A 20,827-nucleotide genomic window follows, 5' to 3' on the forward strand; every position below is an offset into this window, starting at 1 on the left:
TAAATGTGTCAAACATGACTTCTTTATTTCTTTATTAATAATAAATTCAAGGGTTATATTGTGTTGACGATTTGAATCTGAAAAAAAAAGAAAAAAATATTACAAGTGTTAAGAAACCTCATAAAGTAAAAACATGTTCCTTGGTATGTTTAAAACATCAAGTTATTTCAGTTTCAAGGAAAAACATCTTTTATTACAACTGAAGTTTCAGAGTGTCGCCAAACTTTAAACTGAGGGCAATTTATTTTGACGGTTTTACTTTGGCTATTATAGTATTACGGCCATTCACCAAGCAAGGGACAAATCTGGTATAACTACAAGATCTATCATTTTACTGCCGTCAGACGAAATAAAACTGTTGGTAAACCCTCTTTAAAATGTCAGATATTTATGATATGCTTTCAAACAACAATCGTTTAAACAATACTTTTTTTATTCCTACGATAATACACTTAGAGAGGCAGCGTCAGCTAATAAGCATGTTTCTTCTATTGGTGATATTAATTTTAATCGACTCGCCAATCAGCTTAACAGTTTGTATGAGGCAGCCAAATATGACGTTATGTTTCCGAGAGTAACGTGTTATTGTCCATCAACATTGCAACATTTTTTCTTATTTTCCATCTTCATTGCAAGAGTTCATCGTATTGTCCATCAACATTGCAAGAATTCATCTTATTTTCGATCAACATCGCAAGAATTCATCTTATTTTCCTTCAACTTTACAAGAATTCAGCTTATTGTCCATCCACATTACAATAATTTTAGACAGTTCATCTTGTTATTTATTTAGAAACAGATAAACCAGAAGAATGGTTGTACTACTCAAAATTATTGAGAGAGTAATTTTCTACGGGTAGAACACCAATTTATTAATTCAGGCGACTATAATTTACATTCGGTTTTAGTCCTATAACTCTTGGCAGGACTGCATACAAATTGTCTTTTCATGCCCAGCATTTTTATATATCGTTATGCATGGAGATTTCCATGTATTTACCTAGGGACTAAGTTACCAGGGGAGTGTCGGACTCCGAGGCAAATTATGCAGAGATAATTGTCTTCGTTTGGTTATTAATAGCAGTTGTATATTGGTTATAGGGCTATGAGCTGTCATGGTATAATCGCGCCTTAGTAATTGTTAATATTAAACTTTACCAAATCACATATTGAAATATCACAAAGGAGAAAGATTAAAGAGGTGCATCGTTCAAATTAACTTACTAACTATTTACATATCGCTGTTGTCCTTGATGACTCTGACCTTCGTTCTATGTGAACCACATATTGACTGTACTTCCATGGGAATTGCCCTCTTATCGACGGGAGGAGTACAAGGAACTAGATTCAGGGCTGCCGGCTTATAATCAAATAACTCTTCAAATGTTAACAATTTGGGGGTTTTCTCTTCTCCGAGACCCGTGCCCCGGCCGAGTTTTTCGTCTGGGGTCATAGACTCCTTTTTCTTTTGATTTGGCCTGATGTTCGCCCCTCTTTTATGCTCCTTAACTTGTGATTGAATGGTTGGTACTCCTCTTGAAGGTTTCACGCGTTCTTGAACATGACCTTTTGTCACATTATGATCCGACTTCCCGTCTGCACGTGATATTTTCACTTTAACAGCTGACGGTGAATTATGTTGGAATTGTTTGTCGAAGACAGGAAGCGTTTGCTTGGACGCATTAATCTGTGAAGGTTGGGTTGACTTTACGGGAGAAACCTTCGTCTTAGATGGCTGTCGTCCACATTTGCTGGGTGTTGTTGTTTGTGAAACACGACACGATGGAATCGAAGGTCGCTTATTTTTGGGAGGTGTTGAGGCTTGAGGAATTTGTTTCCTGGCAGTAGCTGATGACTGACACCCATTGTTTTTCATTGATGTAGTCGTTTGATGTAGTTGTTTGCTATTTTGTTTGATACTTTTCGTTTTGGAGTTGTTTTTGCATGAAGTGCGTCGATCTTTCTGACAGCGTTGTTCTTGGAAAATCTTTGCAAGCTGCACATTTTTGCCTGGCACTGGTGATGATGTATTTCCAACTTCCGTAAAACAATCCATCTGTGTGGGAATAATGTGGGAACTGCTTGCCCGCTTGTTGATCCTCGGAAGTACTGCATTTGGATTTATATTTTGTTTGCTTATACTTCCGGTCCCGGAAAGCTGTGTTTCGGCAGATTCACTTTGTTCAAGTTCGTCGACAACAATTCCTGCAGGATTATCATTCATGGTGTTCAGTTGGGTAAGGCTGCTGGCAATATTTTGCAAAATACTATGAACAAAACCAGCTATCTTTTCAGATGAAACGGACGAAACACTAGTACTTCTCTGTGCCCCATCTTTATCCCTTAGTTGGATTCCAAGTATGCGATCTGTAATATTTATGATACTCTTTGAGTCCAATCCATTCTGCTCAATTTCACGTTTCTTTTCTTCTAGCATCACAATGATGAAATCTTCAATAGAGTCGTCAACGGAGGCAGTGGAGAGAACGTGTTCGGCCCCACCATCTAACATGCTCTGGGACAGGGCCGTGGCCAGAGTTACAATCTCGTCATCGCACATCTTGCCTTCTTTAACACTGTCGATTGTCACGTCAATAGAATGACTGAGGGCGCTTGCAATATCTAAGAGTGTAGAGCTTCTGTCAAGTTTTGGTATACCGCATGAGGACACGCCAAGAATTGTATTGTCATGACATCTATGTTTTTCCTCCTCGTGAAACTTCAGCATCTTATTTGTCATATCAACCATCTTTTGAAGACTTACAGAAGGTCGGTCAAGACGGCCGTCTATTACTTCTGAAGACTTAGGAGAAGCTACACCCACTGCAGACGCAACGCCGTCTTTAATTACGCCAGTCGCTAGTTCTGTTGAGGAGTTTTCTTGATATAAATCTGATGCCTTAATGTTGTCTACTTCTATGTTGCTGATAACTGAATTCATTGTATTTTCAATGAACTCGTTTTCCATTTCATTTTGTCCCGGTTCCACCGAAGATTTCATGATGCGTAATACGGTATCTTTTACAAAAGCGTCCTTACCTTCCATCACATCTCGTTTTATCTGTACTAAAGCATCTAAGGCTTTTCGTTTTGCGATCTCTTGTCGTATTTTTTGTGAACACTCGCGTTCGGCATCAGTGAAGTCGTCAACAATGTCTTGAAGTGTAGAGACAACAATATTTTCGACCTCCAGAGTCAGAGTTGAGGTTTGTTCATCGGCATTGCTAGTTTGTTGGTGTTCCGCAGTTGAAACCTCTGTAGACATATCGTGTACGACGTCTTGCAGAACCAGAGTCACAAAACTGGTGGCTTGCTTGTCATTCATATCCAGAAAAGACACAACTTTAGACCGGGAATCCAGTGTTTCGATGTCAACTAATTCACCTGGCTGCCATTCATTTCCTAATGCCATATGATCTTGCATGTTTTCAACAATGCCCTGGAGTTTTTCCAAAACAAAGTCATGCAAAACGTCCGACGATACGTGTTTGGCGTCCTGTTCGGCAGGCTGTGACATTGACCTTTCCAGACGAAGATTGGAAACAATATTATTAAGTGTATCCAGTATCAGACCTCCGATCTCATTCGAGGAGTAGGACATGCACATGTCTGGTTCAGTTTCGTACAGGCTTTGTATATAGTTGAAGTCTTGCGAGTCTAACCTGACCGAAAGAAGCTCTTCATCTGACGACAGCTTTCCTTGAGCAACAAGTGTGTGATCTATCCTTGCCATCAAGTTTCTTACGACATTTTGAGCTATGAGGGACGTCACAGACTGCACGTGGACGTCCGATCTAACACAAAACGAGGTCTGGTGTTGTGGCTGCTCGTTCCGAGTTGTACTTCCGATGTCTACCAAAACTCTTTGCAGAGTGACGCGAATGAAATTTGTCAAAATGTTAGAATCGACGATCTGCAAAAGGCTTTGCAAGACAGCCACTGGTCCCGTTTTTGAATCCTTTCTGCTGTTGGCAATACATTTGATGACATCTTTTATGAAAACGCTTCTTCCACCGTGTCGAGATATATCTCTTGCGGCCTCCGTGCACTTTTTGTGTGCTATTTCCATTGTAATGTCTTCGGGCTCTTTTTGTTTCTGTGATTTGAAAAGGGACAGAAAGTTTGACAGGTCCTCGATCGATATTGTATTCGATTCTATACATTGTAGAATTTCTTGAATAGTAGCAGAAATCAAATTGACTACATCGTCTGCAGCTGCAGGCCCTTCCGCTTCACACGTACTCCCCATCAATGACAGCAGTTCTGCTTCAGTATATGCGCCACTTTGAACGTCACGATTTATTTTGTTCAGTGTTGCACGAATTAAAGATTCTGCCAGTTTAGATGACGACGAAAGGGCCGAGACATCGTCGCTCTGTGGCATTGTACTCCAGTTGGACTTGTACTGATCAATTATCATGACAAACATTCGCTTCGCTTCCTCTCTGTCGATGGTATCTTCACGAAGACAATCCAATATTTTGTCCATTGCATGATCCAATCTTTCTGAATCTTTACTAAAACCAATAGCCATTGATGATGCTAATGACGTTATTTTGTCTGGATATAGCTTGCCTTCATTCAGGTCTTTAAAGATGTTGTCAATTGTTGCAAAGACGACATCTTCTGCCAATCTGGACTCGCAGGGGGAAGGATGCGTGTGACTAGAGTTAACTGCGTTTACCAAGCACTCGTCGCTGTCTGTGTCCAGTTTGTCCTTGGACATCCTTGTTTTCAGTATGCACACTGCAAGCTCTTTTAGCGATTCGGTATTCATCAGATCCTTATCAATGTCAGTTTGAATGGAAGACAATACATGCGAGACAACATTGTCCGCCACAGCTGTGCTTGTGAACGATGCAGCACGTGTCATAGGTTCTACTGATGCGCTAAGTGACGGACCTAAGAGTCGTTCTCCGCAGGATCTTAGGTGATTCCCAAGTTCATGCATTTCCGCCTCAGTTAATCGACCGTTTTCAACGTCACCAAGTATCGAAGCTAGAGTGTTTATGAGAAGCACCTTCTTGTCCGGTACTGGCGTAGGGGCTAATGAATTACCACGACTAACATGCTGGAGAAGCTCTGACATCTCTTGTATGTCAGACTCAGAGAAGTTGCCTCGATCAACACTCCTCGATACCATCTTAAGAATGTCGACTACGAATTGAGACACGTCCTCCAGGAAAATTTGTTTTTGTTCCCCTTCAATTTTGTTTTCTTCCATTTGAAGATTATTGACAATATTTTGACACGATTCTAACACGACGCGAGCTATTCGTATCAGAGTATCCACACCGGCTCCGCTGAGACGCCTTTTTGACAAATCTATGATGTGGTCTACATCCACGTTCTGTGCGTTGGTCTGGATATGGAGAATATTTGCGATACTTGATGTCAACTCGCACACTTGTTGGGAAGACATTGTTGTTGGACATATTTTGATTGCAATGCCACACAGAGCTTCAAATTTCACATCTGAATCATGGGCCTCTCCAGAGCTAAGATACGTGGAGATACGCCCGCAGATATCGGCCACCAATTCAGAGAGTCCTTGTGTTGATGCTTCTCTGTAAGTGTGATAAGACGTGATGATGATGTTGACGACCTTATAGAGCGTGTCGCTGCATTCAGATACTACGTCATCAGTCACACGTGCTAACAGACACCTGAACATGTCGGATTTGTTGTCAACATCTTCGAGAGGTATATCCCCCACCACTTCCGACATTTGTTGAAGAATCTGCGATATCACGCCCATTGGTAAATTGCCGGACTTGAGGTCGTTGCTCACCTCGTTCAGCGTCTTCACGATGAACTCGTCCAGCATGAAGTCGTGGACTGAGGACGTCCTATCGAAACTCTTGTCGGAAATGATGTGCTGTATAGTGTCTTCTATAAGGGTGTCCACGACCCCGTCCTCCGTGGAAGACTGGCTATCCATGTCCCAGGCTGACAGTGCCAGTCCCGTCAGCTCCTCACGGCTAACCTGGCCCGACTTCACCTCATCTACAATTTTGCTGATGGTAAAATGCACCAAATCGTCGGCAACGGCAGTCTCATACACCTCCCCAGTCTCTAGCTCAGACAGATCGTCATCTTCTGGCGAAAATGACTGTCTCGAACTGAGTATCTGCAGCGAATACGATGTTAACTTAACCAGGTCATCTTGTGAAAGCTTTTTGTCATTAAGATCAGTAAGAAGACGATTTAAGATTTTCTCTACTATCACTTGGTCCGCGGTTTCGTCGCCCCCGAGTGAGGGTGACATCATGTTCATGGAGGCAACGGGCGTCAGAACGTGTTCCTCAACAGGACGGAGCGCACTGACGTCGACGGACCCACGGGGATGAGTAGTGATGATTCGTTCACACCCAAATTTGACAGACTTTTCCGTCGATCCCAGACCTGCAAGAAACCTTTATAGTTACTATTGTTGCTATGAAATATTACTATTTGTTGTGTACTTTTGTTGTTTGTTTACTATTTAGAATTGACCACATGCATTGAAGTGATAGTTAAACTTTTCAGTTGAGATTTAACATACATTTTAAATGCTATATTCGCTCCTAAAAAAACAAGAAAAGAAATATTCCATACAGCGAACACACAAGACAATGATATGTGATGCGCACTGGACAACTTAAAGGAAAACATGTAAAAAGGGGGTTCCTTACACATAAAGCAATGAGATGTCACATGCACCAGTTAACACAAATATCAAAGGAATGTGATGCAGATCTATTTATACGAAAGGCATTGAGCTCTCGCGAACGCAATTAACACAAAAGGCAAAGAGATGTCATGTGCACATAGCACACAAACAAACAGATATCACAAGCATCTTACACAAAAGACAATGGGATGCACATGCGCTAGTAAACACAAAAGCCAATGAGATTGATACACATATATTTGTAAAAAAAAAAGGCAATGAGAGGTCACGAACACCTACTAACACACAAGGCATTGAGATGTCACGTGCACCTGACAAACACGGCAATGGTATGTTTAGTATAATTATTAATATATAGGGCAATGAGATGTCATCTGTCCTTGGCAAACATGGCAATGATATTGTCTCCTGCATCTATTACCACACACGGCAATGAAATATCGCGTTCATCTTACACATAAGGAAATGAGATAGCACGTGCCTCAAACAATCGTATGTGTTATGTACCTGACAAACAGGACCGTTGGGTAAGGCATGCAGATGACCCATAGGATAAGAGATGATCGTGTATGTGACACATAAGGCAACGAGAATTGATTTGCAAGTGACGCACAATGCCGATAATTGAATAAGACTTGCACGTGTCCCACAAGGCATATATTCTATACTTGCACTTACCATCTTCAGATTCCTGGTCTAGTGAGTGTAGGTACTCTGGATAAAGTTCCTGGAAGAAAAATAGATATGGTCATACACTGAATTATCCCTGGTAAGTTAATAAGTGTCCGTGACATCTAGTACTAGTGTCATCAGGTCACTGCAACACTCGAAGAAGCAACTGTTTATAATGTCACTGAATCACAATAGCTCTTGCAGCCACCAACGCCAGTGTAACGCTTGTAGACGCAGTTGCTAGTGTCACCGGGTCACATATAAAACCACCTTCGGTAAGTCCATGAAGTTTATTATAGCAGATGGCAGTTTCAGTTTAACATGAAAATAATAACAACTGAAAGCTGAAAAATGTTGTCTCTTAATAGATGTGTTAGAATGAATATTTGGAGACGAGACCATATATGGTTTTACTTCAAAGTAATGTTATTACGGAAATCTCCGAATGGTTTTCGATTGGAGTTTGTTACTTGACGTAATTGGTAACCACGGCTATGTTCTCGCAAAAATTGTCTATTCTTCTAATTTGTAAAACCGCTTATATTTAAACCCTGCAGAATTGGGGATTTGTGTGTGTGCTCTCTACTTAGGGACACAAAAGCGACCAAATTCAATATGTTGCATCCATTGCAATATTCATGATCTTTGTAATTCCCTCTATTGCTACCTATATTGTGATTCCTAGCACCTTCCTTGGCAATACCTCGCTCTTGGCTTTCATATTGAACGTTCGCCCAAGTGAGAAAGGCAATTGGGTCTGTCCCCTAGGCCGGGACATACCAACGTCCTTAAAATTGGAAGTCGTTATTCTCTGCTAAACGTTCAGCATTTGGGAATAATGGCAACAACCGGGCGGAATGCTGTGCTGAGTGCTATCGGCATGGTTTTTCAGGGACGTGGCGAATATTGTCGGCATTAGATTCGCGCTTTATCAAGGTGTCAAATACATCAACATATCCTGCATCCAGCACACATACACACATACACACATACACAAAATACATGGTAGCAGGTCCTTAAATGACATATGCTGTTGATATGACGTTAAACTCTATACAGCTAAATATATATTTCAATCCTTCAATGTACACACTCAACGTGCAGCTGAACCTCGTGCACCCATTGAGTGCTAACTTTACCGACCTGAGGCACTAATGTACACCCTTACCGTGCAGACATTTGTGATGACCGAATCGACTATTTGTCTCGCCTGTTCCCTGATGAGATAATCGTCATCTTCCCTTTCCTGCATGGATTAGTGTATGAAAACAAAACAATTTAATAAATCTATGAAGAAACAATACATATAACATGAAAACACAAAAATACATAGATATATGAAAACACAATACAGACTGAACAAATGAAACTAAATAAAAGATAAATTAAGTTCATAAATGTTTATCACATAATGTACTGTGTTATCCATGTGATTGGTTGTACGTTTCAATTGTGACTTCACGCCTAGGACAAGTACAGGACGTCAAAGACTTCCGCACTGGAGACAAAATGGTAGCTATTTACGTTTCGAGGTTGCATGAAAATTGCCGTTTTACACGAATAATTGCCACCAATCTTGGTTAGGTGATAAAAATGATCTTTCACTCGTTTTCATTTCATATGAAATTTATAAAACTCGTCACGAAGTTTTTATTTTAGCTCGCCAGAGGCTCGCTAAGTGGAAAAAATCTTGGACTCGTTTCATAAATCTCATATGAAATGGAAACTCATGTAAGATCCTATATATATTTACGTTTCTCCTGCAAGTTCCCATACATAAAATATCGAAAGAAATGGCATTTATAGGGATATGAACGCAATTTGAACAGTTTCATTTTAAGCTTCTCCAGCCTTACATAGCATGAGACCATACCAAAACTCCAATGCCGAAGATATTAAGACTAAATATATTAGGTTACATATACTAGCGGGCTTCAAAGACTATGAGTGTAATATGTAACCCTTTACGTTTATACTGTCATGAATGTTAAAAGATGTCTGTTCAATTCCTATATATAAAAAAAACCACCACACACTTATGAAATGTTTGAAAACCATGAATATGAATGGATGAAGACTAATACAGATTGACTAAATGTATGAAAACACAATTGTTAATTAGTCTAGATCTATAAAAAACACAATATAGTCTTACTATAACTAAATTTGATATAGCGCCCTATCTAGCTAACATAAGCCACTCTAAAGCGTTTTACAGTACATAGATATACAATTAATATAATTAGCATAAATACATTAATCAATACATTTTTTGAGTAATTCGCTAGTCCTATGCCACCTGGTTAATATCTCCCTATGTGTGTATGCCTGCGTGTGTGCTGGAGATGTAATTTATGCAGATAGTTTTCTTGCACTACTAGTTAGTGGGGTTATTAATTGCAAATAAAAGGTGTTCAAAATGACGAAGATCTACCAAATTTTAACAGGAAGTGTCATCGTTAGTCCACTCACCTCTTCCGGTGATTCATGTAAATCGTCCACTGCGTCGTTGAGCATCTGCAGGAAACTAGAGGCGGATGTTCGATCTACAAACAGCAAACTAGACTAGAACGTCATATATAAGACCATGTACATAGAGCTATATATGTATACATATACAGGATCTTACATGAGTTTCCATTTCATATGAGATTTATGAAACGAGTCAAATAATTTTTCAATTCAACGAGCCTCTGGCGAGCCAAAATGAAAAGTTCGTGATGAGATCCATAAATTACATATGAAATATAAACGAGTGTATGATCCTTTTCATCACATAGAGTTGTGGCATTTATTCGTGTAAAACGACATCTTTCATGCAACTTTGAAATGTAAAATGCCGTCATTTTGACTGTACTTGTCCTAGGCGTGACGTCACAATTGAAACAATTGAAACTTACAACCAATCACACGGACGATAGGTCATATTACATGGGTTAATACACAAACAAATATGACATGGGTATATTAACAGTACATTATGTGATAAAAGTACGTATGCACTATAGTCTATATCTACATGTTATAAGATTAAGACATAGAATTTTCCATACGATTCAATGAGAATATACTCTCCTTAAGAGAACTTAACATACTGTGAAATCAGATACTTTCGTGGAGCCCAAAGTTTAAAATCAAGATGTACCTTTGGAAAATCGAATCAAGCCAATACTTGTAATTCATACTAACATTAATAATTGATCTCTTGTTTCCATTCACTTTATTTTAACAATTCTTTTTACATTGAAATAAAATACCCAACATTGAAAATGAATAAAGCACATACAAATCCACTTGTATTTTTGATATGGTCACTTCGTGTTTCAACAGCTGAAATAGTCAGAAAAACACGTTTTTCTGAATGACAATTTCCGGTTAATGGCATTTTCCCCCTCTCAATAAGCTATATTTCAATAGCTACTTCTTTCACCGAAATCAAAAACCTAAAATTTATTCTGGCAATACACAGATCGGCATCATAAACATTTTACAGAATGCATATTCCAAATGTTTATATATACTTACACGAATGTAATGATTGCATGCAAAGAAGAACTAATCGGAGAATTTTTAAAGTGTGTTTATTCACGAAAAGACGGCGGTACCGTTATTTAAGAAACATCATGTTAAAATTGCAATATGAGCCATAAGAAAGCTTCCAAGATGACAAACAGGGTTTATTATTTGACCATTAGCTTCCATAAATTTTAGAATTTATATATTTCTTACGCTGAAACATGGATAGTCACAACACACATGTCAAACAGATCTGTCCTCTCAAACCCAAGAGTCAAATCTAATTTAAGAGAGTCAAAAACATACGTTCAATGGTCTACTGGTCCGTATTCATGAAATGATTATCATGCTTAAACTCAGATTCTGTGCTCAAGCTCAATTAACACCTTTGTCAATGATTCGGAAGAAAATTATGTTTCTGTCTGAAAGTCAACTGACATGCCTCGTTCATCTTTGTTTACAGGGGTCGCGGTGGCCAAATGGTTGAGGCTTCTGACATACTGCTACCACTAGCCTCCACCACTAGGTCGCAGGTTCGAGGCTTACGTGGAGCAGTCGCCAGGCACTAGCCGTACGTGTAGGTCGGTGGCTATTCTCCGGGATCTCCGGCTTTCCTCCACCACCAAAATCTGGCACATTCCTTAAATGACCATAGCTGTTAATAGTACGTAAAACACAAACAACCCAAAAACTTTGTTTACATGTATGCCATACGATCTAGGATAACAGGAACTTACTTTGAAAAACGTCCATATCTTCAAGGCTGTAAATGAGTTTTTCCATGGTTTCTCCCATGCTCCACATACTCCTGAATCTGGCTCCACGTGCTCTCCTCCTCTTACCTAAAATAGCCATGTACAACAGGGAAATAAAACTCTGAAGTCTGAACAAAATTTTCTTGTATCAAGACGAAGATTTTACTATTCCATCTATGTGTCTTACCTGTCCAATTACGGAACCGAATTATCTTACCTGTCCAATTACGGAACCGAATTGTCTCAGCTGTCCAATTACGGAACCGAATTATTTTACCTGTCCAATTACGGAACCGAATTGTCTCAGCTGTCCAATTACGGAACCGAATTGTCTTACCTGTCCAATTCAAATTGTCTTACCTGTCCAATTACGGAACCGAATTGTCTCAGCTGTCCAATTACGGAACCATATTGTCTTAGCTGTCCAATTACGAAACGAATAGACAAGTAAGGTCGAAATGTTATGGGAAGAACCGATAATAGTCTGGTTCACCACAAAGAAGCAAATTTAAAATCATTTTTAGAGCATACGAAATTCATTTGACTGACACATTTCCCATCCATTTTAGTTCTTTCAATCTGGTAATATATTGTTTTTATATGTATGAATATATCCTACTTTACAATATGTCTCTACAGGAAAAACGTATTTCCTCATATATTTTTTTCTGTTGACAAAATTCGGCCGATATGTTCACATCGTCATTGTTTTCCATCTTACTTGACAATAGTATCCAAGTCGTGGCTATGGAAATGCAGCGAGATTGGACTAGGTAGTTAGATATATATATATATAGGTATGTATGACAAAGAAACACGAGTGACACAAAAAGACAATGGTATGACTAGTGGTATGTCCGGCCCCCGAACTCAATGCCTACGGCACCTCATCGTCTAGCCTAGAAATAAAGTAACTCCTAGCACTTCACATGCACAGCTATAACTATTCAGAGATCTCCGTACTGTCACTGTTAACGTTTGAGTCAAAAGAAATAGCAACAATCACTTTTAATCCAAGCTTTCGGGCTTTAAAAAACTCTTTCTTAGGAATATAGTGGGCCTGACACATTCATAATTGGTTAACAATTACGGATAAAATATAAGAGTTAAGACCATCCAACCTTGGATGAAGGGCTACAAATATAGATATAACGTAAGAGTCAGGACCATCCAACCTTGGATGAAGGGCTACAAATGTAGATATTACATCATGGTCAGGACCATCCAATCTCTGATGAAGGGCTACAAATGTAGATATTACATCAGGGTCAGGACCATCTCTGATGAAGGGCTACAAATGTAGATATTACAACAGGGTCAGGACCATCCAATCTCTGATGAAGGGCTACAAATATAGATATAACTTAAGGGTCAGGACCATCCTATCCCTGATGAAGGACTACAAATATAGATATAACATAAGGGTCAGGACCATCCAATCTCTGATGAAGGACTTCAAATAAAGATATAACATAAGAGTCAGGACCATCCAATCTCTGATGAAGGGCTACAAATATATATATTACTTAAGGGCCAGGACCATCCAATCCCTGATGAAGGGCTACAAATATGGATATAACATAAGGGCTAGGACCATCCAATCCCTGATTCAGGACGAAGCCAAAAAGCTTGGATCAGTCCTGTAGGGATTTTGATAGACTCTTAATTAGTTAACAGCACACCAAACTATTTACAAATGTTACCAACCCTGATGTCGCGCCCACGCTCGAAGCTCAGCCAAAGCCATTTTCTTTTCGAGACGGCGGGCATACCGCTTCTCTCGTTCTGCCTTCTGCCTCCGCATTGTCTCTTTCATGGCATTTAGCTGTGCTGAAATGCATACAAATGTACCGTTCTGCTATAGTCGTAATGCGATATAAACAAACACATACTTTACACCGGGTTTCGCCCTTCCTAAAACATAAATAATATCGGCAAACAAAGAATCATGTTTCCCTACCACAACGGCAATACGCGTTACCATCTAATTTCCTTTCTTAGAAACTACGATTAGTGTTATTGTATAACCCATCCCTGATACAGTATTTCTGATTGGTTAATACAGTCCCTATTTTTCTTCTCTCGGCTCGCGTTTTCCCGGATATGTTTCCCTCCTTTGATGCCTCGTTAGGAAAATGAATAAGAGGTGTCACACCTGATATCAAAGTAACTGAAGCAGATGATAAAAACGGCCTATAAACCTATTTCAACCTTCATAATTACGCTATTGTTCATTTACTTTTAGTAGTTATGCTACCTTTTATTTCACCGTGTACATTTCTAAACTTCCAGCCAGCGGCGTCACACTGTAGTATATTTCAATCGGTGTTAACTACTCAGTTTTTGACGGAAGTGCTTAAAAGATAAACAAAGTCATCAAAATTTCAACGACAAAGGAAACATTTCTCTCCTCACCTGTAATACGATTTCGTTGTTCTGCAAGCAAGCGGTCTCTCACAGAAATATTTCGGTCCCGACGTTCATTTTCACGTCGAAGGATCTCTGCTTCCTTTTCTATGCGTTCCCTTTGTATCTGCTTGCGGGTTTGCCACATCTCGAAGCTCTGAATTGTAAAGCGCATCTTCAAATCATAAAGTCTCGAACAATAAACGTGTCGGCAAGGCAACCGTAACTAACCTGACAAGAAGGCAAGTACATCCAGTATATTTCGGTTAGAATAGGATTTGTTTTTATTCGCATAATCTCTTCCTTTCGACCGTGTTTTCTATGACATTTCCCAAAATTGAAGTTTTAGAATTCCACTCGTATATTCTTAATAGGGATGGGACAATATACCAATTTTAGACAACAATAGAACAGTGAGACACAGACCAAACCAATGGCGGATCAAGAAATGCCCTCATTAGAGACAGCTAGTTGTGTGCAGATCGTGGCGACATCAAATGCGTTTTTTTCATTCCTGTGCTTCCATCACAGAACTTTCTTTTGTGCAAGCCTATCATTACCTTCTTATTCTGGTCAAACGCTCGTTGTTTCTTCTTCCCCTCCAAACGTTCGAAGTGCTGTCGTTCACGTTGCTTCCAGCGCTGCGTTAGTCTTCGATTTCGTTGTTCCGCCTTCAATAATAAATTGTAACATTTTAAGCAATTACTTCAATGACAAACACCAATTACCAATATAAACGTTAAAAACAGTGTTGACGAATAAGAGGATGAACACTCTCACTTTTAACTATCCTTTACGCGGTAAACCAACTTAGCATTTATTCTGGGAACTACGGTTATTAACTCCATAATCCATCACCTCTATGAATATTAGTTCACCTAATGTTAAAAGTAGTCACTTCACAAAATCCCTAACAAAAATGACGACTTTAATCAGACGATCTTAACTTTCCTTTTCTCAATAGTTACAATATGGTCCGCTAAAACGCACAGGCTTCTACGTCAGTCGTCTGTTTATGGCCTATCAGAATTTTGCAGCCTGCGATTACGCGAAGTTTTAACGAAATATTGACATAGCCACTCTTGCTAAAATGATATACGTGTCACAGTCTATTCATCATTCTAAAAGCGATTTTTAGTATCAGGATTTTCAAGAAAGAACAACAGGGCTTTCAGACATAAAGACGTCGATCTACGCTGCAATTTCCGGGATTTCCACGATTACAGATTTGGCCAATGTGTTTCAGATTGTTGATTGCCATAACACATTTCTTGAGTTGCCGGAAGACTCCGTGGGGGTCTCCCATGTTCCATGTGTTATCATTCCTTTTGTTTTGGTACCTCCTCTAGTCCTATTGTTGTAATTCCATTTTGACTTACAGCTCCTATTCCATCTTATATACATGTTAATTGAAATCTTAGTTTTTATGTTTATTACATTAACACATATTTGTGTAGCTTTGCAGGCTTGATGATATCATAAACGTGGTTGTCTACAACTACCCTGACGTCATACCCCTATGTGATGCTGTGCGAGGGCTGCTTGGCGCTTGCTCTCATCCTGTTGACGTAAGAGATCGCGTTTTGCGTTCTCCTCATGTATGTCCCCCAGACGGCGCCGTAGACGATTCGCCTTGCCTTGAAGCAGCCGCTCAATCCTGTTAAACACGAAACACGAGAATCAGAACAACTCGCTCCTATCTAGATACAAGCGAGGAACAACCGGACACATCCAAACACGTGTAGTTAATACATTACGTTAAGGCATGACATTGGATTTGGAAGACTTTTTACAATTATCGAGACCACACCTGAAGGAATTCTCGCTAAACAAGCAATCTTGGGCAGCACATACGACCAGTCTTGTGGAAATTGATACTAACCCGTATTTAGGGAAATTCCAGTACGCCCAATCTACAAAGCTCTAGGCCCGTATTCATGAAACCGTTCTCATACTCACGCATGATTTCTGTGCTCAAGCCGACTTTCTTGTAACTCGCTTAAATCATGATACACGGTCAAGAAGTCAAGTTTTAACATTGAAAACAGTATTCGGTTCAATGTCTTTCCAAATTCCTTACATATCATTGATAAAATATGACCATTTTTATAAATTCCTGACTGCACAATATATTGGGCTTGAGCACAGAATCTGGGTTTGGGCATGAGAACGGTTTCATGAATATGGGCCCTGGACTTGCAATATGTTCTCCGAAAATGAAAATAACGCATGGGAAATAAGGATAGAATCCCGATCCGTCAGATTAGGGGTAACCTTTATTACAATGACCATTGGTCAGTTGAATTATTAGTATTATAAGTCTTACCGCTTTCTCGTCATTGTTCTTTGTCTCTCTAGATTCTCCTGGACTTGCCGTATGCGGACGTCGGTCGGTTTCTCCTTGGTGCTGTTAGTAGTTTCCCTCTGAGCGTTTAGTAATTTCTCTTTCTTTAAAAAAGATGTTAAAAACATCATTAAAGGTTAAAAAAAACCATATCACTTATTGAACGTAATTGTTCGCTTTAACAGCGATAATTTGACACGCTGCTGACCAATTTTTAGAATAATACTATGTAATAGTTCATACTCGGTCTCGTCAGTGATTACAAAAAGTCGTGAATGGCATTGCATGGGCAGTTTCACATAGACAGTAGTGTTTGATTTCGTGGATTATGTTCTAGTTTTTTCACATTCAACAATGCATGTCCATGTAAACAATGTTTAACTCACCCGTACATTTTTATAATGGACTTGCCAAGTCTTTGATTTGGTAAAGTTCAACTGTGACTTTAGGGGTGAATGGGTTAAAATGACAATCACGACTACTAGTAAGCCTACCTAAAATACTTATAATAAAAATGTCTTGATCCTTTCCTTCGAGTAATAATATTTCTTATAAAAATGAAGAAACATTGCCAGAGAAAAGTATATTTAGAATGTGAAGTTAACCCCTTAAATGAATTTAATGCTATTGAAATAATGGGAGCTGTGTTTCCTGAGAAGGGTCTAAGTACTTTTAACACAGTTTTATATGAAAGTGGGGAAAATCCTAAAATTACACAGAAAATGTTAGATTAAAATAATCTACAACAATTGACACTGCAGCATCAAACGCACGAAGCCATAGCTTAAAAATATATAAAAAGTATTCACGGTCAAATCTAAGAAAATATTCGCTCACACAGAGAAAATCTGACAAGTGGAACAACCCCCACCGAATATTCCGTCTTTGCGTATTGCAGAGTTATCTTCTCTTGGGAGCAGGTATTGATTGTTACGTCACTTGTTTGTGAGAGAAACGTCATCGATTTTTGGGACAACGACGTAATTTTCCCACACAGACCAATGACGTAACAATCAATACCTGCTACCAAGAGAAGATAACTCTGCAATACGCAAAGACGGAATAGTGAACGTAAGGAGAGTTAAACAATTTGAGCATGAATAAGATGGACACTGGAAAAGCCAACCGCAACCGCAAAGATATTGTTTTAAAGAAAAAATATAGAGCTATGAAATAGAAACTTTACAAATATGATTATGAACATGTAAGGTGGCAGTACCTAAATCGGATCGGTACCCAAATCGGATTACTTTTTGCAAAAATACTTATAAATAAATAAATGTGTCAACAAATCAGTTATAACAATGATGTAGTCTTAGAATTGATAGCCATGCACCGTTTTTTGACTACTGATAATTTGTATTAAAGTTCAAATAGCGCAAGAAAACGTAATTCAAACTCAAATGTCAATGTTTTGATTACGTTTTTAAAAAAAATGGCGCGGGCGACGACTATGCACTCTGTTTTGGAATATAGGAATAAATTCACACTATAGAAATACTTTTTGTCATATAAATTCTAAAGGTCATCATAAAATGTTAATATGCTGACAAAAAATATTCATTCGAAGCGTACGATACTGCAAAATTCAAGCCGTGATCCGATTTGGGTACCGACATTCGCAAAAACCGGAGACGCTGATTGGTGACTTTGGAGCGTTCTATAAATATCTCAAGTGAGCCCCGGGTGCTAATTTTGTTTGGGAGAACACCCATTGATATTCTATTTTTGATACAACCACATATGAATATAATTTCTCCTCAGATTTTCAATGATTTAATAAAATGATGGTTTAGTGATCCGATTTGGGTACTGTCACCTTACATAATATTATTTATTACGAGTTGACTGTCAATCGATTTCATGTAAGTTCTGCCGATGAGTAATCTATGTAGTGCCTTTATAATTTTAATTTCAATGGTGATATTTATTCATTTGTAATTTGTGGTGGATCGCGCATTATCCCTATTCCCCGCCCGCTTATCAGAGAAATATTTCTTTAGAGAAATTGTTTCAATGAAATATTCAAAAGGTGATACCATTATATCTCCAAATCGGTTTGGAAAGTAAAACGTTGATAACACTGATTTGAATAGGAAATGTCACCAATTTTTGATATTTGATTCGTTGATGTCACGTTTTGAATGAGTGATATCACATTCAAATTACATGTACTACGCTAAGATGTTACCGTTCATTTGTTTTAAAATAAATGGGTATTCACTGACTGGAACAGGTACTACATGTGTAACAGGAAAGAGAGTAGGCCTAGTGTGCTTTAACCGGGGATCGAACCATCGACCCCAGATTTCCTAGTCGGACGCTCTACCACTGAGCTAAGGCCAAAATATATATAAAGTCTGTTTAGGGTTGCATTGGCAAAAAAACTAGGGTAGGTAGGTCGGATTTTTTTTATTTTTATTTTTTATATATTTTTGGTCATGTGATTATGACCCTACTACCGTATGTAAAACACCCTACTATCGTATGTAAAACACCCTACTATCGTATGTAAAACAAAGAATTACATAAACAAGGTTCGTTTGGAGGCAAATTGTGATCCATATGATAACATTTAGCGCCAATACGGAGCTGGAAGCCATTTTGAAAGGCAAGGATACCTTCTAAAATTCGAAAATCAGCAGGTTTAAAAAAAAAAAAAAAAAAAAAATCATCAAAAAGTTTTGGGTCGGGGGTAAAAAGCTAGGGTCGGTCGGGAACCCTAAACAGACACCTTTTTTTGGCCTAAAGGGAAATTAACCTCTAGCTAAGCGCAAAGCTAGAAGGCGTCCGTGAGTCTATGGACGGTTAAATCTGCCATACATAAATCATCTGATTTAAAAGGTCGTAGTTATCGCCCCTTTTAGTGTGTTTTTTTAAAAAGTGTTTCCAAAAGAAGTGGGAAAGAATGGATGGAGCTTTGGTAGTCCGTAGAAATTGACGAACAACGGTTAAACACAGAATGGAGAGGATTTACCGATGCATGTGGTTTCTATAAAACAGTTTCCTTTACAAATGCGGGTTTACCTCGATTCTCTGCTCCCTTGCCAGTTCCATGAAGCAGACCCTCCTGAGGTACTGGCGGTACCTGTTGAACTCCTTCAGGGTGCACACAACCTTGTTATCGTCTGTCAGGAAGTCATTCTTCAGCAGGTGACGCCGCATCTGGGGCTGGTTGAAGTGGTTCCGGAGGTGGCGGTCATGAAGAGGGTGGTAATCGTTTGAAAGCACGTGACAATAGGGGTCACTGAGGTCAAAATCATAGTGACGCGAGGATTTGTGTTTCTGTGAAATTGGAGGAAGCAAAAAAGACATCTGACTTTAGTACGAAATGAACATGATATATGCTTCTGTCGTCGTTCAAGTTAAGTCGTTTGAAATTTCCATTACTTCGTTTGAAAAGCAAATTTGATACCTAGTTCACATTTTTAAGAATAGAGGTCTTATACAGTACAATGTTGTTTATAGTAATCTCCCCATCTTCGTCTATAAGGCTCTGATTTTGAGAATATTATCTTTTCATTTCGTTAAAACGTTATTTCCAAAGGACGCAACTTGAAATTTTGCCGTAAAAAATATTTTTGATCACTTTTAACTCGCCATAATTTAACATATAAATAACGGTCGGTTAAACAAAAGATGCGCGCGATAAATTTCTAGCTATGCGCCAACTTTCTTGAAAATAAAAATCGGACGAAAATCGGAGTTTGAAAAATTATAGTTTGAAAATGGCAAGATATCATAGAACCGAATTGAAAATAATGTAACGCAACAGACCATTGGCACGTCGCTTTCTCTCACCGTCGATATCCATGTAACATTTCATATCAATCAAATACAACTCTTTAATGAAATATTATATTAAACATCTTTACAGCCTGTTTTCCGAATCTGCCTAAGCCTAATGTTATTGTCATCGGACAAAGACTAAATAATATCGGGGACAATGGCAGTGGGCCTAACAACTCAACCGGCCGAAAAAATGCCCCATCCAAACCCGAACCCCAGCTAATAACATTAAAAAACATAAACTAGCACTTGCCTAGCATAGAGTAAATTATAATCTACCATTATGGTTTGACAATTGATTCCTTACCGTTTTACAGAGATTGGTGGAACAAAACACCATCGACCCTTTTGGATTTGGGACCATTGGAAATTTGGCATCCAGTGGTAGAGTTGCCCAAGATGGCAAACCGTCCCCTGCCGGTAGGCATTTTTCCTTCTCAGCTATTTTTGGACGTCTTGACAGTGACAATCGGTCCATGACGACTGAATCTTATGCCTATGTAAGGTCCATAATCTTTGCGATTGAAAGTTTTTCATTCAACCAAACAGCAATCCTTTTGGCTCGCTTGTGATACCGTTGAATTATGACGTCATAATTACAATGACGTCACGTTGTATGGGAAAAGTAGCACAGTATTAAGGTGGCGATAATCTAAAGATTTCGCATTCGGA

The 20,827-nt window shown here is 38.9% G+C and overlaps 1 protein-coding gene across 3 annotated transcripts; it reads right to left on the bottom strand.

Annotated features, from left to right (window-relative positions):
* Positions 1–4: 4 nt before the first annotated feature.
* Positions 5–20,735, bottom strand: LOC110459955. Of its 3 annotated transcripts, none has more exons than XM_021512518.1 (13): positions 20,463–20,735; positions 19,394–19,651; positions 16,349–16,470; positions 15,538–15,679; positions 14,583–14,693; positions 14,032–14,179; positions 13,324–13,446; positions 11,599–11,703; positions 9,818–9,891; positions 8,514–8,591; positions 7,352–7,400; positions 1,225–6,405; positions 5–77 (listed from the first exon to the last, which is right to left on the bottom strand). In XM_021512518.1, exons 1-12 carry the CDS (start codon positions 20,631–20,633, stop codon positions 1,232–1,234), a joined length of 6,555 nt encoding a protein of 2,184 aa, XP_021368193.1. In that variant the 5' UTR covers positions 20,634–20,735; the 3' UTR covers positions 5–77; positions 1,225–1,231. The 3 variants fall into 3 exon arrangements, with proteins under 3 accessions (XP_021368193.1, XP_021368195.1, XP_021368192.1); XM_021512520.1 differs by having other exon boundaries at positions 7–77; positions 1,229–6,405; XM_021512517.1 differs by having other exon boundaries at positions 15–6,405.
* Positions 20,736–20,827: the final 92 nt, after the last annotated feature.

Source organism: Mizuhopecten yessoensis, unplaced genomic scaffold, assembly GCF_002113885.1.
Source record: "Mizuhopecten yessoensis strain PY_sf001 unplaced genomic scaffold, ASM211388v2 scaffold10275, whole genome shotgun sequence".
Classification (NCBI taxonomy): Eukaryota; Metazoa; Mollusca; class Bivalvia; order Pectinida; family Pectinidae; genus Mizuhopecten; species Mizuhopecten yessoensis.